The sequence below is a fragment of the Physcomitrium patens genome, chromosome 1 (assembly GCF_059467195.1).
Source record: "Physcomitrium patens ecotype Gransden chromosome 1, ASM5946719v1, whole genome shotgun sequence".
Taxonomy (NCBI): Eukaryota; Viridiplantae; Streptophyta; class Bryopsida; order Funariales; family Funariaceae; genus Physcomitrium; species Physcomitrium patens.
The window spans coordinates 9,294,355-9,314,355 of NC_143410.1; the positions used below are offsets into that span (position 1 = coordinate 9,294,355).

Genomic DNA, 20,001 nt, shown 5'->3' on the forward strand with positions numbered 1-20,001 from the left:
CGTTCGCTCTCCCGCTCTCTCAACGTTCGCTCTCTCGCTCTCTCACTCGTTCGCTCTCTCGATCTCTCACTCGTTCCCTCTCTCACTCGTTCGCTCGTTCGCTCGTTTGCTTGTTCGCTCTCTCACTCGTTCGCTCTCTCGCTCTCTCACTCGTTCGCTCTCTCGCTCTCTCAACGTTCGCTCTCTCGCTCTCTCACTCGTTCGCTCTCTCGCTCTCTCGCTCTCTCACTCGTTCGCTCTCTCGCTCTCTCCCTCGTTCGCTCTCTCACTCGTTCGCTCTCTCGCTCTCTCACTCGTTCGCTCTCTCGCTCTCTCACTCGTTCGCTCTCTCGCTCTCTCACTCGTTCGCTCGTTCGCTCTCTCACTCGTTTGCTCTCTTGCTCTCTCACTCGTTCGCTCTCTCGCTCTCTCACTCGTTCGCTCTCTCGCTCTCTCACTCGTTCGCTCTCTCGCTCTGTCACTCGTTTTTCTCTCGCTCTCTCACTCGTTCGCTCTCTGGCTCTCTCACTCGTTCGCTCTCTCGCTCTCTCACTCGTTCGCTCTCTCGCTCTCTCACTCGTTCGCTCTCTCGCTCTCTCACTCGTTCGCTCTCTCGCTCTCTCACTCGTTCGCTCTCTCGCTCTCTCACTCGTTCGCTCTCTCGCTCTCTCACTCGTTCGCTTTCTCGCTCTCTCACTCGTTCGCTCTCTCGCTCTCTCACTCGTTCGCTCTCTCGCTCTCTCACTCGTTCTCTCTCTCGCTCTCTCACTCGTTCGCTCTCTCGCTCTCTCGCTCTCTCCCTCGTTCGCTCTCTCACTCGTTCGCTCTCTCGCTCTCTCGCTCTCTCCCTCGTTCGCTCTCTCACTCGTTCGCTCTCTCGCTCTCTCGCTCTCTCCCTCGTTCGCTCTCTCGCTCTCTCACTCGTTCGCTCTCTCGCTCTCTCACTCGTTCGCTCTCTCGCTCTCTCACTCGTTCGCTTTCTCGCTCTCTCACTCGTTCGCTCTCTCCCTCTCTCACTCGTTCGCTCTCTCACTCTCTCACTCGTTCGCTCTCTCGCTCGTTCGCTCTCTCGCTCTCTCCCTCTCTCACTCGTTCGCTCTCTCGCTCTTTCATTCTCTCTCTCGTTCGCTCTCTCGCTCTCTCACTCGTTCGCTCTCTCGCTCTCTCACTCGTTCGCTCTCTCGCTCTCTCACTCGTTCGCTCTCTCGCTCGTTCGCTCTCTCGCTCTCTCACTCGTTCGCTCCCTCGCTCTCTCACTCGTTCGCTCTCTCGCTCTCTCACTTGTTCGCTCTCTCGGTCTCTCAACGTTCGCTCTCTCGCTCTCTCACTCGTTCGCTCTCTCGGTCTCTCAACGTTCGCTCTCTCGCTCTCTCACTCGTTCGCTCTCACGCTCTCTCAACGTTCGCTCTCTCGCTCTCTCACTCGTTCGCTCTCTCGCTCTCTCAACGTTCGCATTCTCCCTCTCTCACTCGTTCGCTCTCTCACTCGTTCCCTCTCTCGCTCTCTCGCTCTCTCGCTCTCTCACTCTCTCGCTCTCTCGCTCGTTCGCTCTCTCGCTCTATCACTCATTTGCTCTCTCGCTCTATCATTCATTCGCTCTCTCGCTCTCTCACTCGTTCGCTCTCTCGCTGTCTCACTCGTTCGCTCTCTCGCTGTCTCACTCGTTCGCTCTCTCGCTCTCTCACTCGTTCGCTCTCTCGCTCTCTCACTCGTTCGCTCTCTCACTCGTTCGCTCTCTCACTCGTTCGCTCTCTCGCTCTCTCAACATTCGCTCTCTCGCTCTCTCACTCGTTCGCTCTCTCGCTCTCTCGCTCTCTCGCCCTCTCACTCGTTCGCTCTCTCACTCGTTCGCTCTCTCGCTCTCTTGCTCTCTCGCTCGTTCGCTCTCTCGCTCTATCACTCATTTGCTCTCTCGCTCTATCACTCATTCGCTCTCTCGCTCTCTCACTCGTTCGCTCTCTCGCTCTGTCACTCGTTCGCTCTCTCGCTCTCTCACTCGTTCGCTCTCTCGCTCTCTCACTCGTTCGCACTCTCGCTCTCTCACTCTCTCGCTCTCTCGCTCTCTCGCTCGTTCGCTCTCTCGCTCTCTCACTCGTTCGCTCTCTCGCTCTCTCGCTCGTTCGCTCTGTCACTCGTTCGCTCTCTCGCTCTCTCGCTCGTTCGCTCTCTCACTCGTTCGCTCTCTCGCTCTCTCGCTCGTTCGCTCTTTCGCTTTCTCGCTCGTTCGCTCTCTCACTCGTTCACTCTCTCGCTCTCTCGCTCGTTCGCTCTCTCGCTCTATCACTCATTTGCTCTCTCGCTCTATCACTCATTCGCTCTCTCGCTCTCTCACTCGTTCGCTCTCTCGCTCTATCACTCATTCGCTCTCTAGCTCTCTCGCTCGTTCGCTCTCTCGCTCGTTCGCTCTCTAGCTCTCTCGCTCGTTCGCTCTCTAGCTCTCTCGCTCGTTCGCTCTCTCGCTCTCTCACTCGTTCGCTCTCTAGCTCTCTCGCTCGTTCGCTCTCTCGCTCTCTCACTCGTTCGCTCTCTAGCTCTCTAGCTCTCTCACTCGTTCGCTCTCTAGCTCTCTCACTCGATCGCTCTCTAGCTCTCTCACTCGTTCGCTCTCTAGCTCTCTCACTCGTTCGCTCTCTATCTCTCTCACTTGTTCGCTCTCTTGCTCTCTAGCTCTCTCACTTGTTCGCTCTCTCGCTCTCTCACTCGCTCTCTTGCTTGCTCTCTCGCTCTCTCACTCTCTTACTTTCTTACTCGCTTCTCACTCTCTCACTCGCCTGTCTGTCTGTTAAAGCTTGTTTGTGGTTTCGAACCTTTGTACATGCCGTCGGGAGTCACCACCTCACCGTATTCCCCCAGACCGCTCCTCACATCCCAGGCATTGACGCTTGCTTCTCAGGTGGATTGCGACCATGCGAAACGAATTCAGAGGGTCAGTCTGAGAGCGCGCGCATGCACAATGATAATTCGGCCAGGGACCGGTGTCCAGGATGCGATGGCGAATCGAGATTGCGAAGGGGAAGCAGGGAGCAGACCTGGATATGGGGCGTAGAAAACAGAGCAAAGCAAGCGGGTGTTGATGAGAGGGGTTAGGGTTGAAGCGTTAGGGTTAGGGGTTGATGGGCTGCAGGGAGGGAGTGATGAGATGGAGACGAGAAGGATGAGGCGATGGTGAAGAGGAGAGGGGATGGTGCAGGAGACGACGACGGTGACGACGACAGCAGTGTGGAATTCCGTCGAGAACACCAGGGGGACAGGGGCAGGAGCTGGAGCAGGAGGTGCCCGTGCAGGCTCCGAGGTTGGTGCCTCGTCTGTTTCGACGGGGACGGGTGCGGGAACAATGACAGCGGTGGTCACGGGAGCATCGGGAAGCGGAAGCGCGATAGAGAGTGTGGTGGTGGCGGCACGGGGTGAGAAGAACGGAGTGGCGAGGGGCGAGGAGAATGTGGACGAACCGCGGGAGGGTGGGCAGGAGTCGGTTATTGTGGAGAAGCGCGGGGAGCACGCAGCCGTGTGTAAGTGGACGATCAGCCAGTTTGCGAAGATGAAGGCGCGGGCGCTGTGGAGCCGTTACTTTGAGGTAGGCGGGTACGACTGCCGATTGCTGGTATATCCTCGGGGCGATTCGCAGGCACTGCCAGGGTACTTGAGCATATATCTGCAGGTGACGGATCCGCGGGGATCGTCGTCTTCGAAGTGGGATTGCTTCGCGAGCTACAGGTTGTGCGTAGTGAATCAGAAGGATGAGACGAAATCCGTTCAGAGGAACTCGTGGCATCGGTTTTCTGGGAAAAAGAAGTCTCACGGTTGGTGTGATTTCACGCCATCGTCGACGGTGCTGGACGGGAAGGGCGGGTTCGTGGTGAACGAGGCGGTACTGATAACGGCCGAGATTCTGGTTGTGCATGAGTCAGTGTCGTTTTCGAGGGAGAATGAGGTGCCTGCCAGCGGGGGGCTCGTCCCGGAAGTGCTGAGCGGGAAATTCACGTGGAAAGTGCACAATCTGTCGCTGTTCAAGGAGAAGATCAAGACGCAGAAGATCATGAGTCCCGTGTTCCCCGCCGGCGATTGCAGTTTGAGATTGAGCGTGTATCAGTCGTCGGTGAGCGGTGCAGATTATTTGTCCATGTGCATGGAGAGCAAGGACACCGAGAAGTCGAGCGTCCCGGAGCGTAGCTTCTGGTGTCTGTTTCGGATGTCGATGCTGAATCAGCGGGCCGGGATGAACCACATGCACCGGGACTCGTACGGGCGATTTGCTGCGGACAACAAAAGCGGCGACAACACCAGCTTGGGATGGAACGATTACATGAAGATGGCGGATTTTGTGGCTCCGGAGATGGGGTACTTGGTAGAAGACACAGCCGTGTTCAGTGCTTCGTTTCACATGATCAAAGAGTCGAGCACGTTTTCGAAGAATGTAGGGCCGTTGGCGGGCAGGGGCAATGTAAAGAAGAGCGATGGGTATCAGGGGAAGTTCATGTGGCGAATCGAGAACTTCACTCGGTTGAAGGAGCTTCTGAAGAAGCGGAAAATCACGGGGCTGTGCATCAAGAGTCGGAGGTTTCAAGTCGGCAACCGGGACTGCCGACTCATCGTGTATCCGCGAGGTACATTCTTTGGCCGCTGTGGCACTCGCAATGCAGGGCCGCTTTCGGACGTTGGTGTGCACTTTGAATGTGGGCTGCTCGTGTGGGTGGGATGGGTGAGAGGTGGTCGTGCGCGGAATGCTGGTGCATCTGGGTCGTGGCAGAGTCATAGGCGTGTCGGAATGGCGAGGCGTTGTGGATTGAGTGTGTTGTACTCGTGGGACAAGTTGGTTCGCATGGTCAGCAGGTGGAGTGCGGCGTGAATGGAATGTCGTGTTTGTGACCGTGGCTTTGGTTGGTGCTGTATTGACAGGACAGTCACAGCCCCCGTGCCACCTGTCGATGTTTCTGGAGGTTACGGATCCTCGCAACGCTTCCGCGGATTGGAGCTACTTTGTGAGTCATCGTTTATCGGTGGTGAACCAACGGACGGAGGAGAGATCGGTAACGAAGGAATCCCAGAATCGATATTCGAAGGCGGCGAAGGATTGGGGGTGGCGGGAATTCGTGACTCTTACCAGCCTGTTCGATCAAGACTCTGGATTTCTCGTGCAGGACACCGTCGTTTTCTCCACGGAGGTGTTGATCCTGAAGGAGACGTCGTCAATGCTGGAGCTGCCCGAGTGCGAGGGCGAGGCAGCAGATGCAGGGGGAGGGTCCGACACGGGCAGAATTGTGAACCGCGGGAGTTTTACGTGGCGCGTGGAGAACTTTCTGGCTTTCAAGGAAATCATGGAGAGTCGGAAGATATTCAGCAAGTTCTTTCAGGCTGGAGGATGCGAGTTACGCATAGGTGAGCTGCTAAACGGCTGGTAAAATCAGCTCTGTGGACGGGCGCACTGCAGTCGGCTCACCTGCATGACGCTGCAGAAGGACGAGTTGGATTGTGGTTGATGTTGTTCCATGGTTGGGACGGGGTTAGGATGTCGAGTGATGAGACAGGATGAGGGCTTGGGCAAGAAGCATAGATGGGCCCACGTGGTAGTCCACACGTGGGTCCAGTGAGAGAGTGTCGGGAGTGTTCGGATGGTCCGGTTGTCGTGACGCAACGGTGGTTGGTTGTGTGGGGTGGTCCTGATTTGGTCCATAGTGGTGGTTGTGTTGCAGGTGTGTACGAGTCGTTTGATACGCTGTGCATATATCTGGAGAGTGACCAGTCGACGGGATCGGATCCGGACCGAAATTTTTGGGTGAAGTATCGCATGGCAGTGGTGAACCAGAAGCATGCGGATCGGACGGTGTGGAAGGGGTCTTCGATCTTGACGAAGACGTGGAACAACTCGGTGCTGCAGTTCATGAAGGTTTCGGACATGGTGGAGGCGGATGCCGGGTTTGTGGCCCGAGACACGGTCGTGTTTGTGTGTGAGATACTGGACTGCTGCCCATGGTTTGAGTTTTCTGACCTGGAGGTGAGAGCTCCACGGAGGTGTTAATACGTCGGACTGATGGTTTGCAGCGGTTGTGAGAGAGCAGGTTGGAGGGATGTGGTACCCATGGTAGAGACAGGGTCGAGGAGGCGAGGTGATTTGGCAGTGTTAGGTGGGGGTGGCGTCGTTGGAGGTTGTGTGGTGTGGGCATGTTGGATGATGATGATGATGAAGATGTGGTGTTTGGTTGGGTTGCAGGTGCTGGTATCTGACGACGAACAAGATGCGGTATCGACGGATCCAGAGGAACTACTGGACTCGGACGACAGTGAAGGCATGAGCGGCGACGAAGAAGATATGTTTCGAAGCCTGCTGGCACGCGCGGGCTTCCACCTGAGCTACGGGGACAACCCACCGCTTTTGTTGGATCCATCGCAGCTTCAGATGACGCTGCGGGAGAAACTGGTGATGGATGCGGGAGCCGTGGCAGCCTTCCTAACAGGTACATTGAGGGAGAAGGGCGAGTGGTTCGGTTGTGGCGTGAGTTTCTTTGGCAGAGCCGGTTTGCGTTGGCATCCCGTAGTGGTGCGGGCCGGCGACGTTGATGAATGCGAGGATGCGGATGTTCTCGGGCGAGCTTGGTCATGGCGAGAGAAGTTGCAGGGTGAGGTCGTCGTGGTGCGGGAGATGTTATGAGAGGAGTTGGTTTTGGAAGTGCGATGCGGTGTTTGTGGCGCATTGGCTGAGTTCCGGGGGTTGTGGGATGCGGATTGTAGGGTTGAGAGTGTACTTGGATGATCCATGGAGGGTGAAGCGGTTGCTTTTGCCAACCAAGAGTTCGACTACAAGTGCGGGAGGAGGGGGAGGCAAGAGCGCAGCGGGGAGAGGGGAGGCATCTTCTCCGAGTCTGATGAATCTGTTGATGGGAGTGAAAGTGTTGCAACAAGCTATCATAGATCTGCTATTGGACATAATGGTGGAGTGCTGTCAGCCATCGGAAGGGAAGAAGGGGAACGATGCACCCGCGGAGAGCAAACGAGGCGGAGCTGTGGAGGCCAACAATGTAAGTGGGGTGTTGTGGGCGCATGGTGAGTGGAGAGTTGGGGAGGGCCTGGGAGTGGGCGAGAGGGTGAAATTGGCGGGCGGTAGTCACGTAAGGTTCAGCGATAGAGAATGGAGAGGCAATCGCACTCGACGACTGAGGTGGGCATGGGAGGCAGGTTTGGAGAGGAGTGATGGAGATGAAGCAGTATTGAGTGGAGGTGTGGTGGTTTTCGTGCTGTTCAATTGAGGAGGGTCCTGAGCGGAAGGCATGGAGTAGCTGCATTGGTGCATGCTGATGGGGATGTTGGGCTTGGGGCTGGTGACGAGTAGGCGGAAACAGGAGAGTTGGGCAAGTAAGAGGAGCGATGGAGTCGATTTGGTTGGGAATGGTCCCCGCAGCAGATGCGTGTTGTGTGTGGTGATGCAGTGTGGGGGTTGTAGGCTGATATGAACGACGGCTTGGAATGGATGATTTGGATAGTGATTAGCGTGGGTGATTGAACTGGCAGGGTTCCAAATTGGTGGCCGCAGGTGGAGCGGAGTGGCGAAATGGCGGTTCAGGCGCAGAATGCCGGGATAGTGGACTAAGCTTAATCGAGCAGCGACTAGAGGTAGAAGGCGATGGATGTTCAGGAGCACAGGCCGTGCAAAGCAGCGACTCGTTGGCCGTAGATTTGCCAGTGGGCAGGGCTGCTGCTCTTCCTGTGTCGTCCGTGCACTCCGAGGCTGCAGCGAGGCAGGAGTGTACTGTTCCGGATTCTAAGAGAGATAATGTCTCGAACCATGGGCTCAAGGTAGTTTGGAGAAGGGCAGTTGCCGCGTTGAGCGTGATCGAGTCGGAGCAGGAGGGTGTGGTTTTGGTTGCAGCGAGGTTTGCGGGTGCGTGTTAGGTTTGTGGAGGAGTTTTCACAGTTGACGTGGGTGAGGACCGTTGAATGCGTAGTTGTTGTGACCATGGTTGAGTTGGGTTGGAAGACGATGTACGGGATGATGTCTGAGTGTGGATGTGATGGGCGGCGTGTGCAGGCGAAATGGCCCGAGCAATCCGACGAGCTTTTGGGGCTGATAGTGAATTCATTGAGAGCTGTGGAAGGAGCAGTAGCCCAGGGTGGTCCCGAGCCCCGGCGGAGGCCACAGTCAGCGCAGAAGATTACGGTGGTGCTGGAGAAGGCTCCGAAGCATTTACGGGCAGATGTGATAGGTCTGGTGCCAAAACTTGTGGATTTGTCGGAGCATTCTTCGGTTGCGTGCTCTTTGCTGGAACGGCTTCAGCGAGCGGATGCAGATGCTGGCTTACGATCACAGGTTGGTGTGGTCGGTGGGATGTTTGTGCTCGTTGTGGGGTCGTTTGTTTCCGGACTTGGTCTTGTGTGTGGAGCCTCCACGCAGGCAGCGGGGTGTGGAAGTGGGCGGGGGCTTAGAGCGGGGTTAGGGAAGTGGTGGGCAAGTTAAGGAGGGACGAAACGGTGCATGGGAATGGGACTGGTGTGGACTGCAGGATCGTGTTGAGGGTGTTGTGAAGTGGTGGGACGAGCGTGCGTGAGGGGTGGAGCAAATGGCATGGGAAGGTGCGGGAGAGAGGGGCGTAGGGTGAGCGCGGGTGGTGGTACAGCGTGAAGTAAGGGTGTGTGGGTGGGTGTTGTGGCAGATGTTGGGAGCATTGGGTGAATTGGAGGTGAACAGTGACATATGGGAGCAGGTGCTCCAACAAGGCCTAGATGTTCTGCCGGACTTAGTGGACGAACCATTGGCAGTAGTGACGAGATTGGTGTTGAAAGCTGCTAGCAAGAGCCAACAGTTGGGACGAGCGGTACGTACCCCGGTCACGTGCACAGCGAGGGTCTCCCGTGGTGTGGTTATTTGTTGTTGGTGAGGAGTCCTTGAGGATCCGACAGGAGCGGTCGGAGTGGGTGGTTGTGTTTTGGTGGTTTGAAGTTACATACCTGGGGTGTGATCAGGTTGCGGCAGTGCGGAGAAGCTTGAAAGAGCTGGGCCCGACCGTCTCTCCGCGGGTGCTGGATGTGGTGCGGAGCAGTGCGAGCAGCAACCTAGACGTGGCGGAGGCACTACTGCGGGACATCGATGGTGATTGCGATCAGAGCGAAATGGAGATGACAAGTGCGGGAATGAACACAGTGTTCAGAGACAACCGAGATGGTGCCGGAGCATCCCAGCTCCAGGTGTTTTGGTTTCCCTTGATGGTGTTGATTTGAACTGTCGTGTCGCATTGATGGAGGGCGTGGGTGGCGTGGATGTGGTTGAGAGTGTTGGCGATTTCGGGTTACTGAAGTGTGTGGGGGTGGAGGGAATCTTGTTTGCAGGCAGCGGCCGAGAAGGTAGCAGCATGTTGTTGGAGGGTTGCAGACGTGGACTTTCTGGTGGAAATGTTGACGGTGCCGACGTTGAGAGTGGAGGCCCAGCGCGTTTTCGAGCGAGCGCTTGCTCGGGGAGCTTTTGGGGAGCAATCAGTAGTGATGGTGCTGGAGAGGCGGCGTTCTCAACGGGTGATTGTGGGGGGTCGTGTGGGTGGCAGCGCAGCGGCATCCCACGCTGAGGATTCATTGATGCCTGGCACTCCTGGCGGAGGAGTAGAGCAGCTGCCTCGTGGGGAAGAAGATGGCGACTTTGCAGCAGTTCTTGAGCTGGCGAAATCTCTGGCCCTGTCTGGCGATGTGAGAGTTCGGGAGTTCGTGTCGACGATGTACGCCGTGATGTTCAAGGTTTACGGAGACGAGGGGTATCACGAGCGTATGCTGAGGGGGCTTGTGGAGCGAGCGACTAGTAGCAGCAGCGGTCTGCACAAGGTGGAGTTGGGAACGGACATATTGTCATTTTTGGTGCGGGAGGAGGAAGGGGCGGCAGGTCCGGTGTTGGGCATGGTCTGCAAGGCGGTTGAGGCGGCGAACGGGGAGCGGAACGCGTTGTGGCAGCAGGTACGAGCTCGGGAAGAGGAGACGTTGCGGGCGAGAAACGAGCGGCAAGTGGAATTGGGTCGGGTGTCGCGAGAGAAGAGCGTGCTGTCACAAAGGCTTGAGGATGCGGACGTAGCGCAAGGGCGGTTGAAGGTAATTGGGCTTCGGTGGTGGGTTGTTGGAAATGCGAAGACGTAAGACGGAGTGGGGTGGAGGAGTGGTAGAACAATGAGTCGGGTGGTCAGTTCAAGAGCGTGGGCTGGGAGTTTCGGGCGGCTAGGGTGATGGTGTAGTGTAGTTGGTGGGTTTGCATTGGCAGGAGGATTGTGTGTTTCCTTGTTGGAAGTGGCATAGATGGAAAGAGAATGATCTGCGGTCCCAGAACTCGCGTGCGGTTGTGGTGGCTGTTGTGGAGGCAGGGTCGGATGCCTGTGGGTATGACGCAGGGGTGGTGAGTTGGGACCGGGAGGTGTGCTGGGAGCGTGGGGGGAGGTGTGGGTTTGGTCGGGATGGGTTGGTCTTAATGAGTGGGTGGATGTGTCGACAGGCGGAAATGAGAGCAGAGCTGGACAGAATGGGGCGTGAGAAGAAAGACATGGCGGAGCGGATTCGGGAAGTCGAGAATCAGCTGGAGTGGGTTCGGTCTGAGCGGGAGGAGGAGATTGGAAAGCTGGTGATCGAGAAGAAGGGAGTACAGGATTGGCTCAGAGACACGGAGGGTCAGATTGCGCAGCTGAAGTCGCGAAAACGAGATGAGCTGAAGGTAGGCATTGAAGGGCAGGATGAAGATAAAGGGATGGGTGTGGATTTGGACATGTGGTGTTATGGGTTGCGTTTGTAGGCAGCTTGTCCACATTGTGGCGGGCATGGATGCGTGAACGAGAGTGTGAGGGAGTGTGAGATGGACTGAGAGTGGATGAGACTTGCAGAGAGTGATGAAGGAGAAGAATGCGTTGGCTGAGAGGTTGAAAGGCGCGGAGTCTGCGAGGAAGCGATTCGACGAGGACATCAAGCGGTATGCGACGGAGTCGGTAACTCGAGAAGAGTTTCGGCAGTCGCTGGAAGACGAGGTGCGGCGGCTGACTCAAACGGTGGGGCAAACGGAGGGAGGACTGAGAGAGAAAGAGGAGCAGGTGATGCGGTGCGAAGCGTACATCGACGGGATGGAGTCGAAGCTGCATGCTTGTCAGGTACGTGGTGGAAGGTGGGTTTGTGTGGAAGGGGGGAAGGGATGAGTCGCAGCATGGCTCGGTTGGGGAGGCGGCGCATGTGGGAGGGGGGGGGGGGGGGGGGGGGTGGGTAGGGAGTGTCTTGATCTGCGGAATCAGTGGGAGGGATGGAATGGTTTTGTGAGGTGGAGCTGATGGTGGGGGAGACGGTGCGTCGGCGCGTGCAGGATTACATCCAAACGCTGGAAGCGTCTCTGCAGGAGGAGATGTCGAGACATGCCCCGCTGTATGGAGCCGGTCTGGAAGCACTGTCGCTGGGCGAGCTGGAAACGCTGGCTCGCATTCACGACGAAGGGCTGAGGGCGGTGCGGTTGCTGCAGCAGCAAAGAGGGGCAGGGGGTGGGGAGCTTATGGCGAATATGGCAGCCATGACGAACCAGTCTCCACTTGGTCCGGGTTTGGGGATATATGCGAGTCCAGCGTCGATTGCGGTGGGGATGCCTTCCGTGATGGCGAGTGGGATGGGCGTGCACGGAAACGGGCACATGAACGGCAGCGTGGGTCAGTGGTACGCTGGGAGTTAAGATGTGAGAATGGTTGGGTGGCACTCCAGCGGTGCAAGTGCACCTGTTGTTACTATGATTGGATGAATGTTAGAGGCGGAATGATTTGTGCGATGGTTTTACTCCTTGAAGAGTGGGTGTCATCGGGTCACTGCCTCCAGACGTCTGGTGTCGGTGGTTGGGCCGCTGGGGTGAGTGTTTGTTGAGTTGGAGCTCAGAGGTGAGAGGTCGGAGAGATGCTAGTATGGCAGAACAGGGCAAGGAGCCACCGGTGGAGAGGTTTTGTGGTGGGTTGAACAGGACTGCCTTCGAAGCCGCGTGGGCATGTGTGGGTTGTGATGAGTGTCTGAGCGTGTCGTGACGAAGTGAATGAGATGATATGATTTCATGGGAGTCGTGGCACGCGAGGTGGATGTGCACCTTGAGGCATGCATCAGTTCAACAAAGCGGTTTGTAATGCGTAGCAGCTGATTAACGGGTGTCCAGCTTCTACGGAGGTGAGGATGTGTGACAATTTGGGGTGGATGAATGCGATGGAGTACAACTACGATTTCGATCTGGTCAGTTTGGAAGTTGTTGGCAAATGAATGGGATGAATGAGCTGAATGAAGGCTGGAACGAATGTGAATCGGATTGGAGAAGTGATGGTAGGGAATCTTCTTGGAGAGAAGCGGAAGCGTGGTGCATGGTATTTGAGATGCAGGTTGAAAATATGCAGGTCTGGCTGTGGTGTCTGGGTTGCGGTAGAGAGGGTTGATGAAGTTAATTTTTTGAATTACTACAACGCAGCATGTGAAGGAATGCCATGTTTTCGTTGGTCTTATTGGGTGCATAGCAAGTGTTTTGTTTGTGAATGAATGGGGTTTTGATTATTGTGCTCAGCGGGTTGTTGGTACGGATTTTGGACTTGGAGTGGTTCCAAAGAAATATTATGTGACAAGGAGGTGATGGAAGGTGTCGACCTGTATTTACATGTATGATAGTTGTAATATCTCATAAAAAAAAACTTGACACGTAGTAAATGGGTAACGTTTTTGAAAGTACACTTGTAAACAAAAATGTGGTTATATGGATAGAGGTTTGTCAAGAAGGAAAACAGTAGCAAATAAGCTAGATTGTATCAGAAAGTAAAACGTGTGGTCTAATATGAACATGTTGAATCATCACTGAAGCCCCGTGTTTTGTACATAATGACTACTTTGGTGTCTGACCGTCATTTCGGAGCTTTTTATAACGGTTTAGGGGCTGTTTTTATTGTCGTAACCACTTCTTTTAATGAAAACAAAAGCAATTGTTCATTTTTATGGTTGTAGTATCAAGTTTGTTGTGTTTTTATATGCCACATGTACCAATATTTGATTGGTTTTAATATTTGCAATCAATATGCAATTGAATCGATGTGTTTTATAGATGAAAAAGAGTCTAAATGTTAAATATTCCAACTTGATAGAAGGTTGATTGATCTTAATATTAAAATTGGATTTTCATATATTATCACTAATTGTAAAACAGATATATATATATATATATATATATATATATGATACCGTTATGGGCAAATTCTACTAGTGATATGAGAGTAGTTTAATCGTCTTTTTATAATTAATAATTCAAAACTTTTATTTTTTAATATTTGAATCAAACATTTGGTTTATTTATTGATTTAAGACAAAAAAAACATCAAAGATAATTTCATTTCAATCTTAAAAGAAAATAGGCCAATACTTAAATACAAATTTGGATTTTTGATTAAATATATATCGTTAAGAAATTCATAATACCAATATTTAGTACAAACTAGTTTATTTAGAAAAAACGACTAATTAGCTTTGTATATATGTTCTAAAAAATATTTTATTGTGTTTTGAAAATTATAGTCCTTTTTTGAATGCTAAGACTCAAAGTTGGTGTAAGAGATAGCTAGTTCTTTTTTATTTTTATTTATTTTAAAGTCACTTCAAAGGATTTACATTTCTAATATATATTTTTTTACTTTTGTGAATTTATATTCTTTATTTTTAATAAGAAATATTTTTGAAGAATTTTTTAGTTTTTATAACATCTTATATAATGATTTTATAGTTATTCAATATATTAATTATTTTTTATTATCAAGATTTTCAGCTAATTTGCTAGATATTTCTCCAACCTACATCTATTCATATTTCAAAGTGTAAATCCTTCATTTTAAGTTTTATGCTTTTATAACTTTACAAGTCTAAAATAAATGGATTTAAAAATTTATATTTTTAAAACCTTATTCTTTATGTATGTTAGAAAAACTTCAAGTTTAAAGTCTTCTTTATTTTTTTTCTAAAACTTGTTTTACTTCAAAATTTATAGAAAAGTGATTCATTTTGATTAAGGCCTTCTTTCAAAATCTTATGTAAAGATTTTTTTAATCATCTCTGGTAGACGAAAATCTAATATTTTATAAATCAATATAGAAAGTATAAAAAATGTACTATGTTTATCTACTTATTTTTAAAAATTATGTCAGCATTATTAAATTTACTATTTTTTATAAAATATTTAATATATATTTTGAAAATTAAAATTTCTTAATTTATTACTATTTCTAACATTAAAATTCCTCTTTCGTCATTTTTTAGAAAATAAATTTTGATTTTTTAAAATTAATAGATAGTACATATGGTTTAAAATTAGGATTTATTATTTAATTTAAAAAGAAGTCTTCATATATGATTGAATACTAAATCTCATTATTTGGTTCTATAAAAAGCTCTAATATGTGATTAAATAATAGGTTTTATTATTAGGTCAAATGAGAAACTACTACAATAAAAATAAAAATTAAAAAAAACTCAATTTTTTAGTATTTAATGATTCTTTTAAGCATTTTTTGACACAACTTCTTGATTTGTTTAAAAACCATTTCTTTGAGGTGGATTTAATAAAATTCTAAGAGACAATATTATGTATATCATGTAAAAGAAAAAATACATTCCATCTAAACTTTTCATCTTGAGAACTGTGGACTTATTTTTTAAAGTGTAAAAGCCAATTCAAGGAAGTTTTTTAACTTCAACCAACTAAACATTTAAAAGTTGTAATCTTTGACTTTGTATCAAAGACATGAAACTTATAAAAAGAGAAGCTTGATACGCTCTTGTCTCACTTGAAAAGACTAAAAAATCACTCAAAGATGATAATATATAGAACTAAAATGGTTATTGCCAAAGACAAGAAGACTAAAAAGTTTTGAAATAAGACTAAGGATTAAAAAGACATTGACAAGAGTGAAGAAGAATCCACTCTTGCTTTTATATATATTATCCAACTATGAGTTATATGGTGATATTCTATAGGACCTTCAATATATATGTTGATTTTGCTAAATAAATATCTTAACTTGCAAGGCAAGTTTTCTATATGTATACCGCATAACTTGCTTGTTCTATAAGCCACCAACATGTATAGCATGTGGTTAACTTGTTGATCAAGTTTTTGACCTATTGTCAAGGACAAGAACTTGATAAAGATAAATAAACAAGTGAGACTTCTCTCAAAGAAAGATGACAAAATAGAAATAATTTAATATGTATATTAAGAAAGAAACTGGAATGGCTATTGTCAAAAGACAAGAATACTAGAGACCCTTGAAACTAGATTAGAAGTAAGAAAGAAGTTGACAACAGTGAAGAGGGCTTCACTCTTGTCTCTATATATACTACCTAACTAAGGGCTCCATGGCAATGTTCTATAGGACCTCTAATATGTGTTGACTTTATAGGACACATGCCTTGACTTATAAGGCAAGTTTTTCTATAAGTGGCCCACATAGTTAGCTTGGTCTTCAAGCTAACAATATGTGTGGCACATGGCCAACTTGTTGACCAAGTTTTTAATCCAAAAAGTCAATTAAAGATACTTATAAAATCAAAGAAGTGTCTATAAAGCTTATAGGAAGTTTTCATAGAAAATATTATCGAATTAACTTACTTTTACTTACTTTTACTTATTTCTATCTATTTATATATGTAATTACTGGCTTACATGTCTATGTCTATGACATTACCTTCCTTTCTAGGGACGAGTTCCATAAAGAGCGGTCATCATATGTTGAGAAAATCTATGATGCAACGAATTGTATTCGCCACATACTCTGATCTTTGTTCTCTTCAAAGATGATTGATAGGGCCTCTCAACCATCGATAGTGTCCCATACCAGGGTGAAAAGACCACCCAGTTATTAAATCTTTGTTGAGGCCTTCATAACTTCCTTTGAATAAAACATTTGAAATACCATCAGAAATTGTTCCTACCTCTAGTAAAATCACCAAACATCGGGAGTCCCTTCCAAGATCGTGATATCAAATGTGTTGTATCTTACCATCTATTCAAGAAAGAATATGTCATTCTTGAAGATCTTCATCTTGATTTTGTCGTCTTGAAGGTTGTGACAATCGTAATGTCTTATTCGGTAGGTCAACAAACGAAGGCTCTTGAATCGAATCCGTTGGTTGTTAGTTCTCTATCTCCTCAGTGTCACAACTACAAAGAAGCTACAAACAAGGATTGAAAGTAGAATGTTATCTTGCCTAGATCTTGTTTCTTTTATAAGGAAGGTTTTCATCTTAATTTTGATGGATATTGTCGATGGAAAGCCTCCATTGCCTTTGCTGCATTTGCAAGATTCTTTACTAGCTTCCATGTGCATTCACTAATATCATATCTGCGCCAATGGACAAAATATTCCAATTTATTTCGATGCCGCCTTGAATCTAAGACTTCTTCCACTTCGAATTTTTCATTATTTTCTACTTCTATAGGAGGAGGTAGAGCTTGTTTTTTTTTTGGTATGTCCACTATCTTGTATGGTTCAAGAAGAGACACATAGAATATTGGATGGATTTTCATCGACTCTAGTAGGTGTAAACGATATGCAACTGGATTGATTTGTGCAGAAATAGAAAACGGTCCAAGCCCTTTGATAGTCCAACTTGTCACAAAGATGAGTGGTCTTTCTATTGCAACAAAGTAACCATACCTTGTCACCCATGTAGAATGGTAGTTGTTCCTTTCGATAGACATCCGCATTAATCTTTTGTTGTTCTTCAGCTTCTTCTAATTGTGCCTTTATTATTGCATGTAGCTTTGACAAATGAATTGCCAAATCTTTTGCCTCAAGATTATCAACTTTTGAAAAGTCAAAAGTATCAAGTCATGGATGGTAACCATAATTGACAAAAAAAGGTGTTTGTTGTTGAAGATCAGCAAGTTTTGCTTAGTTACAACTACATAGAGATTAAGCGTAGTATGTTTCTAATAGTAAAAAGGTAGCAAAGAGTTAAAGTAAGTTATTGTGGTAGCATCAAAGGTTTAGTTGGATGAGGTAGAAATGGATGTAATATCAAAAAGATGGAAGTTACCTCATTGGTGAGCAAACCACCACCTATAAATAAAGAGTGTTGGAAGTAAGAATCATCTTTCTCCACACTTTTCTTAGACTTCAATCCTTGTTGATACTAAGTGTTTGTAGCTTTTAGACTTCTTTTCTTCAATAGGTTATGGGCCCACTCACATTTGCTTGAATATTTTTTGAAGTTCTTTGAAGTGGTTTTGTAAGTGTGGAGTAGATCAAGTTGTTATTGCTGATGTTAGGCTTTGGAAGAACCTAACTTTGAGATTTAGATCTAGATCCAGATCATGGTTTGCTCTTACTTGTGGTTAAGATCATTTTGGTGTTAGTGTCTTGTTTTTCATCTTTAGACAAAGTTTGCATTGTGTTTTTTCTAAGATAGCTCCTTGGTAATCTAACTTTACAATTTCATGTCCTAAAGTTTCTTATTGTGCTTAAAAGCCCTCTTATGGTGTATAGAGGTGATTTGTGAGCATAAGAAAGATATTAAAGTGACAAATCAGATTTGAGATACTTAGTTAAGTCATCAGACTTGTCACAAGTTTTAGAAGTGAAGTAGAGAGAGTACTTGAGAATTAAAACAATAGTTTATTCACAAAGAAGGATTCTGTGATTTTAACGCAACAAAACCTTCTTGCTGATTTTTGAGAGCATTAGGACTTCTTCTTACAATCTTTTTTGATACAATTCTTCCTTAGACATGGCTTCAAGTGAGGGTGAAGGATTGAGAGTTATTGAGAAGTTTAGAGGTAAAAATTTCTACCATTGGAAGATAAAAATAGAGCTTTTGTTGGCATCTTTGGATCTTTGGGATATTATAGATGAAAGTGAAGAGGCTCCAAGCAAAGATGCTAATATGAAGGAGAAGAAAGAGTTCAAACATCGTGAAAAGAAGGCTTTTGGATTGATTGCAACCAATGTGGATGAAGCCAACTTCTCTTACATTATCTCTTGCAAAGGACCAGCAAAAGTATGGAAGACTCTTTGCAACATCTATGAGAGCAAAAACTTATCCAACATCATCTATACAAAGAAGAAGTTCTTCACTTGCAAGATGGAAGAAGGTGAAGACCTCATGGCTCATGTCAATAGGGTAAAGGCTCTTGCAAACCAACTAGCAAGTGGTGACAAGCCTTTAGAAAAAAGTGATATTGTCATGACCTTGCTAATGAGCCTTTCCGAATCCTACAACTACCTTATTGTGGCATTAGAGTCCATCAAGCTAAAAGAGCTTACAATAGATTATGTGACAGTAAGACTTGTCCATGAGGTAACCAAGAAGAAAGAAAAGAAGCCTCAAAGTGAAGATTCAGCACTCTACTTATGTCAAGACAAGGGTAGCTATTCAAAACAACAAGGTAATATAAAATCTTGCTTCATTTGTGGCAAAGTAGGCCATTTTGCTCAAAATTACTACAAAGGCAAAACGATAAAAAAGGACAATACAAATAGTATGCAAGATGAGTTTGGAGGACAAGATTATGCATTCATGGCAACAAATAGGACCTCTATGGCTCTCATGTGAAGATGGATTGTAGATTCAAGTTGTTCCAAGGATATGACACCTTGTAAGTGTTCATTTGACACTTATGAGGCTCTTCTAGCATCAAACGTGGTGTTGGCAGATAGTAGTATATGTGAAGCCATTGGAATTGGCTCTATTATGGTGGAAGTGGTTGTGAATGGACAAACCAATAGGATCAAACTTAAAAACATCCTTCATGTACCTAAAATAAAGCAAAACCTACTTTCAGTGAGTAAACTTGTAATAGAAGGTTTTAAAGTTCAATTTGATATGAATGGTTGTTTTGTAAGAACATTGAGTGGAGATAAGATTTTCAAAGGCTTGAAAGAAAGAAATTTTTACTACCTCATTTGTAAGAAGGTGAATGGAGTGGAGGTAGCCGCATTTACTGAGTTTACATCAAACCAAGACAAATTGAATATATGGCATCATGGTGTTGGCCATTTGAATGTGAAGAACATGAAAGAGCTCAAGACCATGGTAACTGACTTAGATCTTGGCATTATAAGCCATAATGCAAAACAACTTACATGTGAAGGATGCATATAAGGCAAACAACAAAGGGCCTCATTTCTAAAGAGTGTAGCAACACGTGCTACCAAGTTGCTAGAGATTATCCATTCGGATGTATGTAGACCTATAAAGAACATAAATATTGGAGGATCAAGATATTTTCTTACTTTCATTGATGATTATTCAAGAAAGATTTTGATCTACATTCTTAAAGCCAAGAGTGAATGCTTTTGGAGGTTTAAAGAGTTTAAAGCACTTGTTGAGAAACAAAGTAAATACATGATCAAGGTGTTGCGTACGAACAATGGAAGTGAATACATGTCTAAGAAATTTGATGTTTATTTGAAGAATGAAGGAATTGCTAGACAAACCACAACTCCATACACTCCACAACAAAATGGTATTGTTGAAAGGACAAATCGAACCATTGTAGAGATGGCAAGGAGCATGCTTCATGTTCAAAACCTTTGCTATGAATTTTGGGCAGAAGTTGTGGTGAATGTAGTGTATACAAGAAATAGGTGTCCAACAAGTACTCTTGCATCAATGACACCACAAGAAACTTGGAGTGGGAGACAATCTTGTATTTCCCATATAAGGACCTTTGGTTGTATTGCATATGCAAAAACACTAGATTGTATGAGGTCCAAACTTGATGCAAAAGGTACAAAGTGTGTGTTTCTTGGTTATTTTGAAGGTTCTAAGGCATATAGGCTAATGTGCTTGGAAACTAAGAAGATCATCAAAAGTCGTGATATTACATTTTTAGAGCACAAGAGTGCTTGTGAGCACTTAGAGATGTGTGCAAGTGGGAGTAATGGTGTATTTGTGGATACATCTTTGAATTCAGCAAAGAAACAAGAAGATGAAGACAAAAAAGATGATGAAAATGAAAAGCCAAAGAAGGTTGAAAAGATAAAGGCTCCTACAATTGATAGGACTAGCAATGAAAGAAATGAAAAT

General features: G+C 47.1%; 1 protein-coding gene across 5 annotated transcripts; it reads left to right on the top strand.

Annotated features, from left to right (window-relative positions):
• The first annotated feature begins 3,160 nt into the window (after positions 1-3,160).
• On the top strand, positions 3,161-12,440 carry LOC112282046 (uncharacterized). 5 transcript variants are annotated; one of them, XM_073533260.2, is made up of 13 exons: positions 3,161-4,583; positions 4,876-5,355; positions 5,670-5,971; positions 6,188-6,593; positions 6,706-6,992; positions 7,483-7,767; positions 8,000-8,278; positions 8,622-8,783; positions 8,932-9,153; positions 9,295-10,038; positions 10,433-10,648; positions 10,815-11,075; positions 11,282-12,440. In XM_073533260.2, exons 1-13 carry the CDS (start codon positions 3,161-3,163, stop codon positions 11,636-11,638), a joined length of 5,424 nt encoding a protein of 1,807 aa, XP_073389361.1. In that variant the 3' UTR covers positions 11,639-12,440. The 5 variants fall into 5 exon arrangements, with proteins under 5 accessions (XP_073389361.1, XP_073389366.1, XP_073389353.1 ...); XM_073533265.2 differs by having other exon boundaries at positions 6,188-6,431; XM_073533252.2 differs by having other exon boundaries at positions 4,881-5,355; positions 5,653-5,971.
• The last annotated feature ends 7,561 nt before the right edge of the window (positions 12,441-20,001 follow it).

Excerpts from the sequence above, each read along its gene's own strand:
- LOC112282046 (XM_073533252.2), top strand. The coding sequence starts at position 3,161 with ATGGTGCAGGAGACGACGACGGTGACGACGACAGCAGTGTGGAATTCC. Across the intron at positions 8,279-8,621 it reads ATGCTGGCTTACGATCACAG|ATGTTGGGAGCATTGGGTGA; the intron begins GTTGGTGTGGTC and ends GTGTTGTGGCAG. Across the intron at positions 9,154-9,294 it reads CCGGAGCATCCCAGCTCCAG|GCAGCGGCCGAGAAGGTAGC; the intron begins GTGTTTTGGTTT and ends TCTTGTTTGCAG.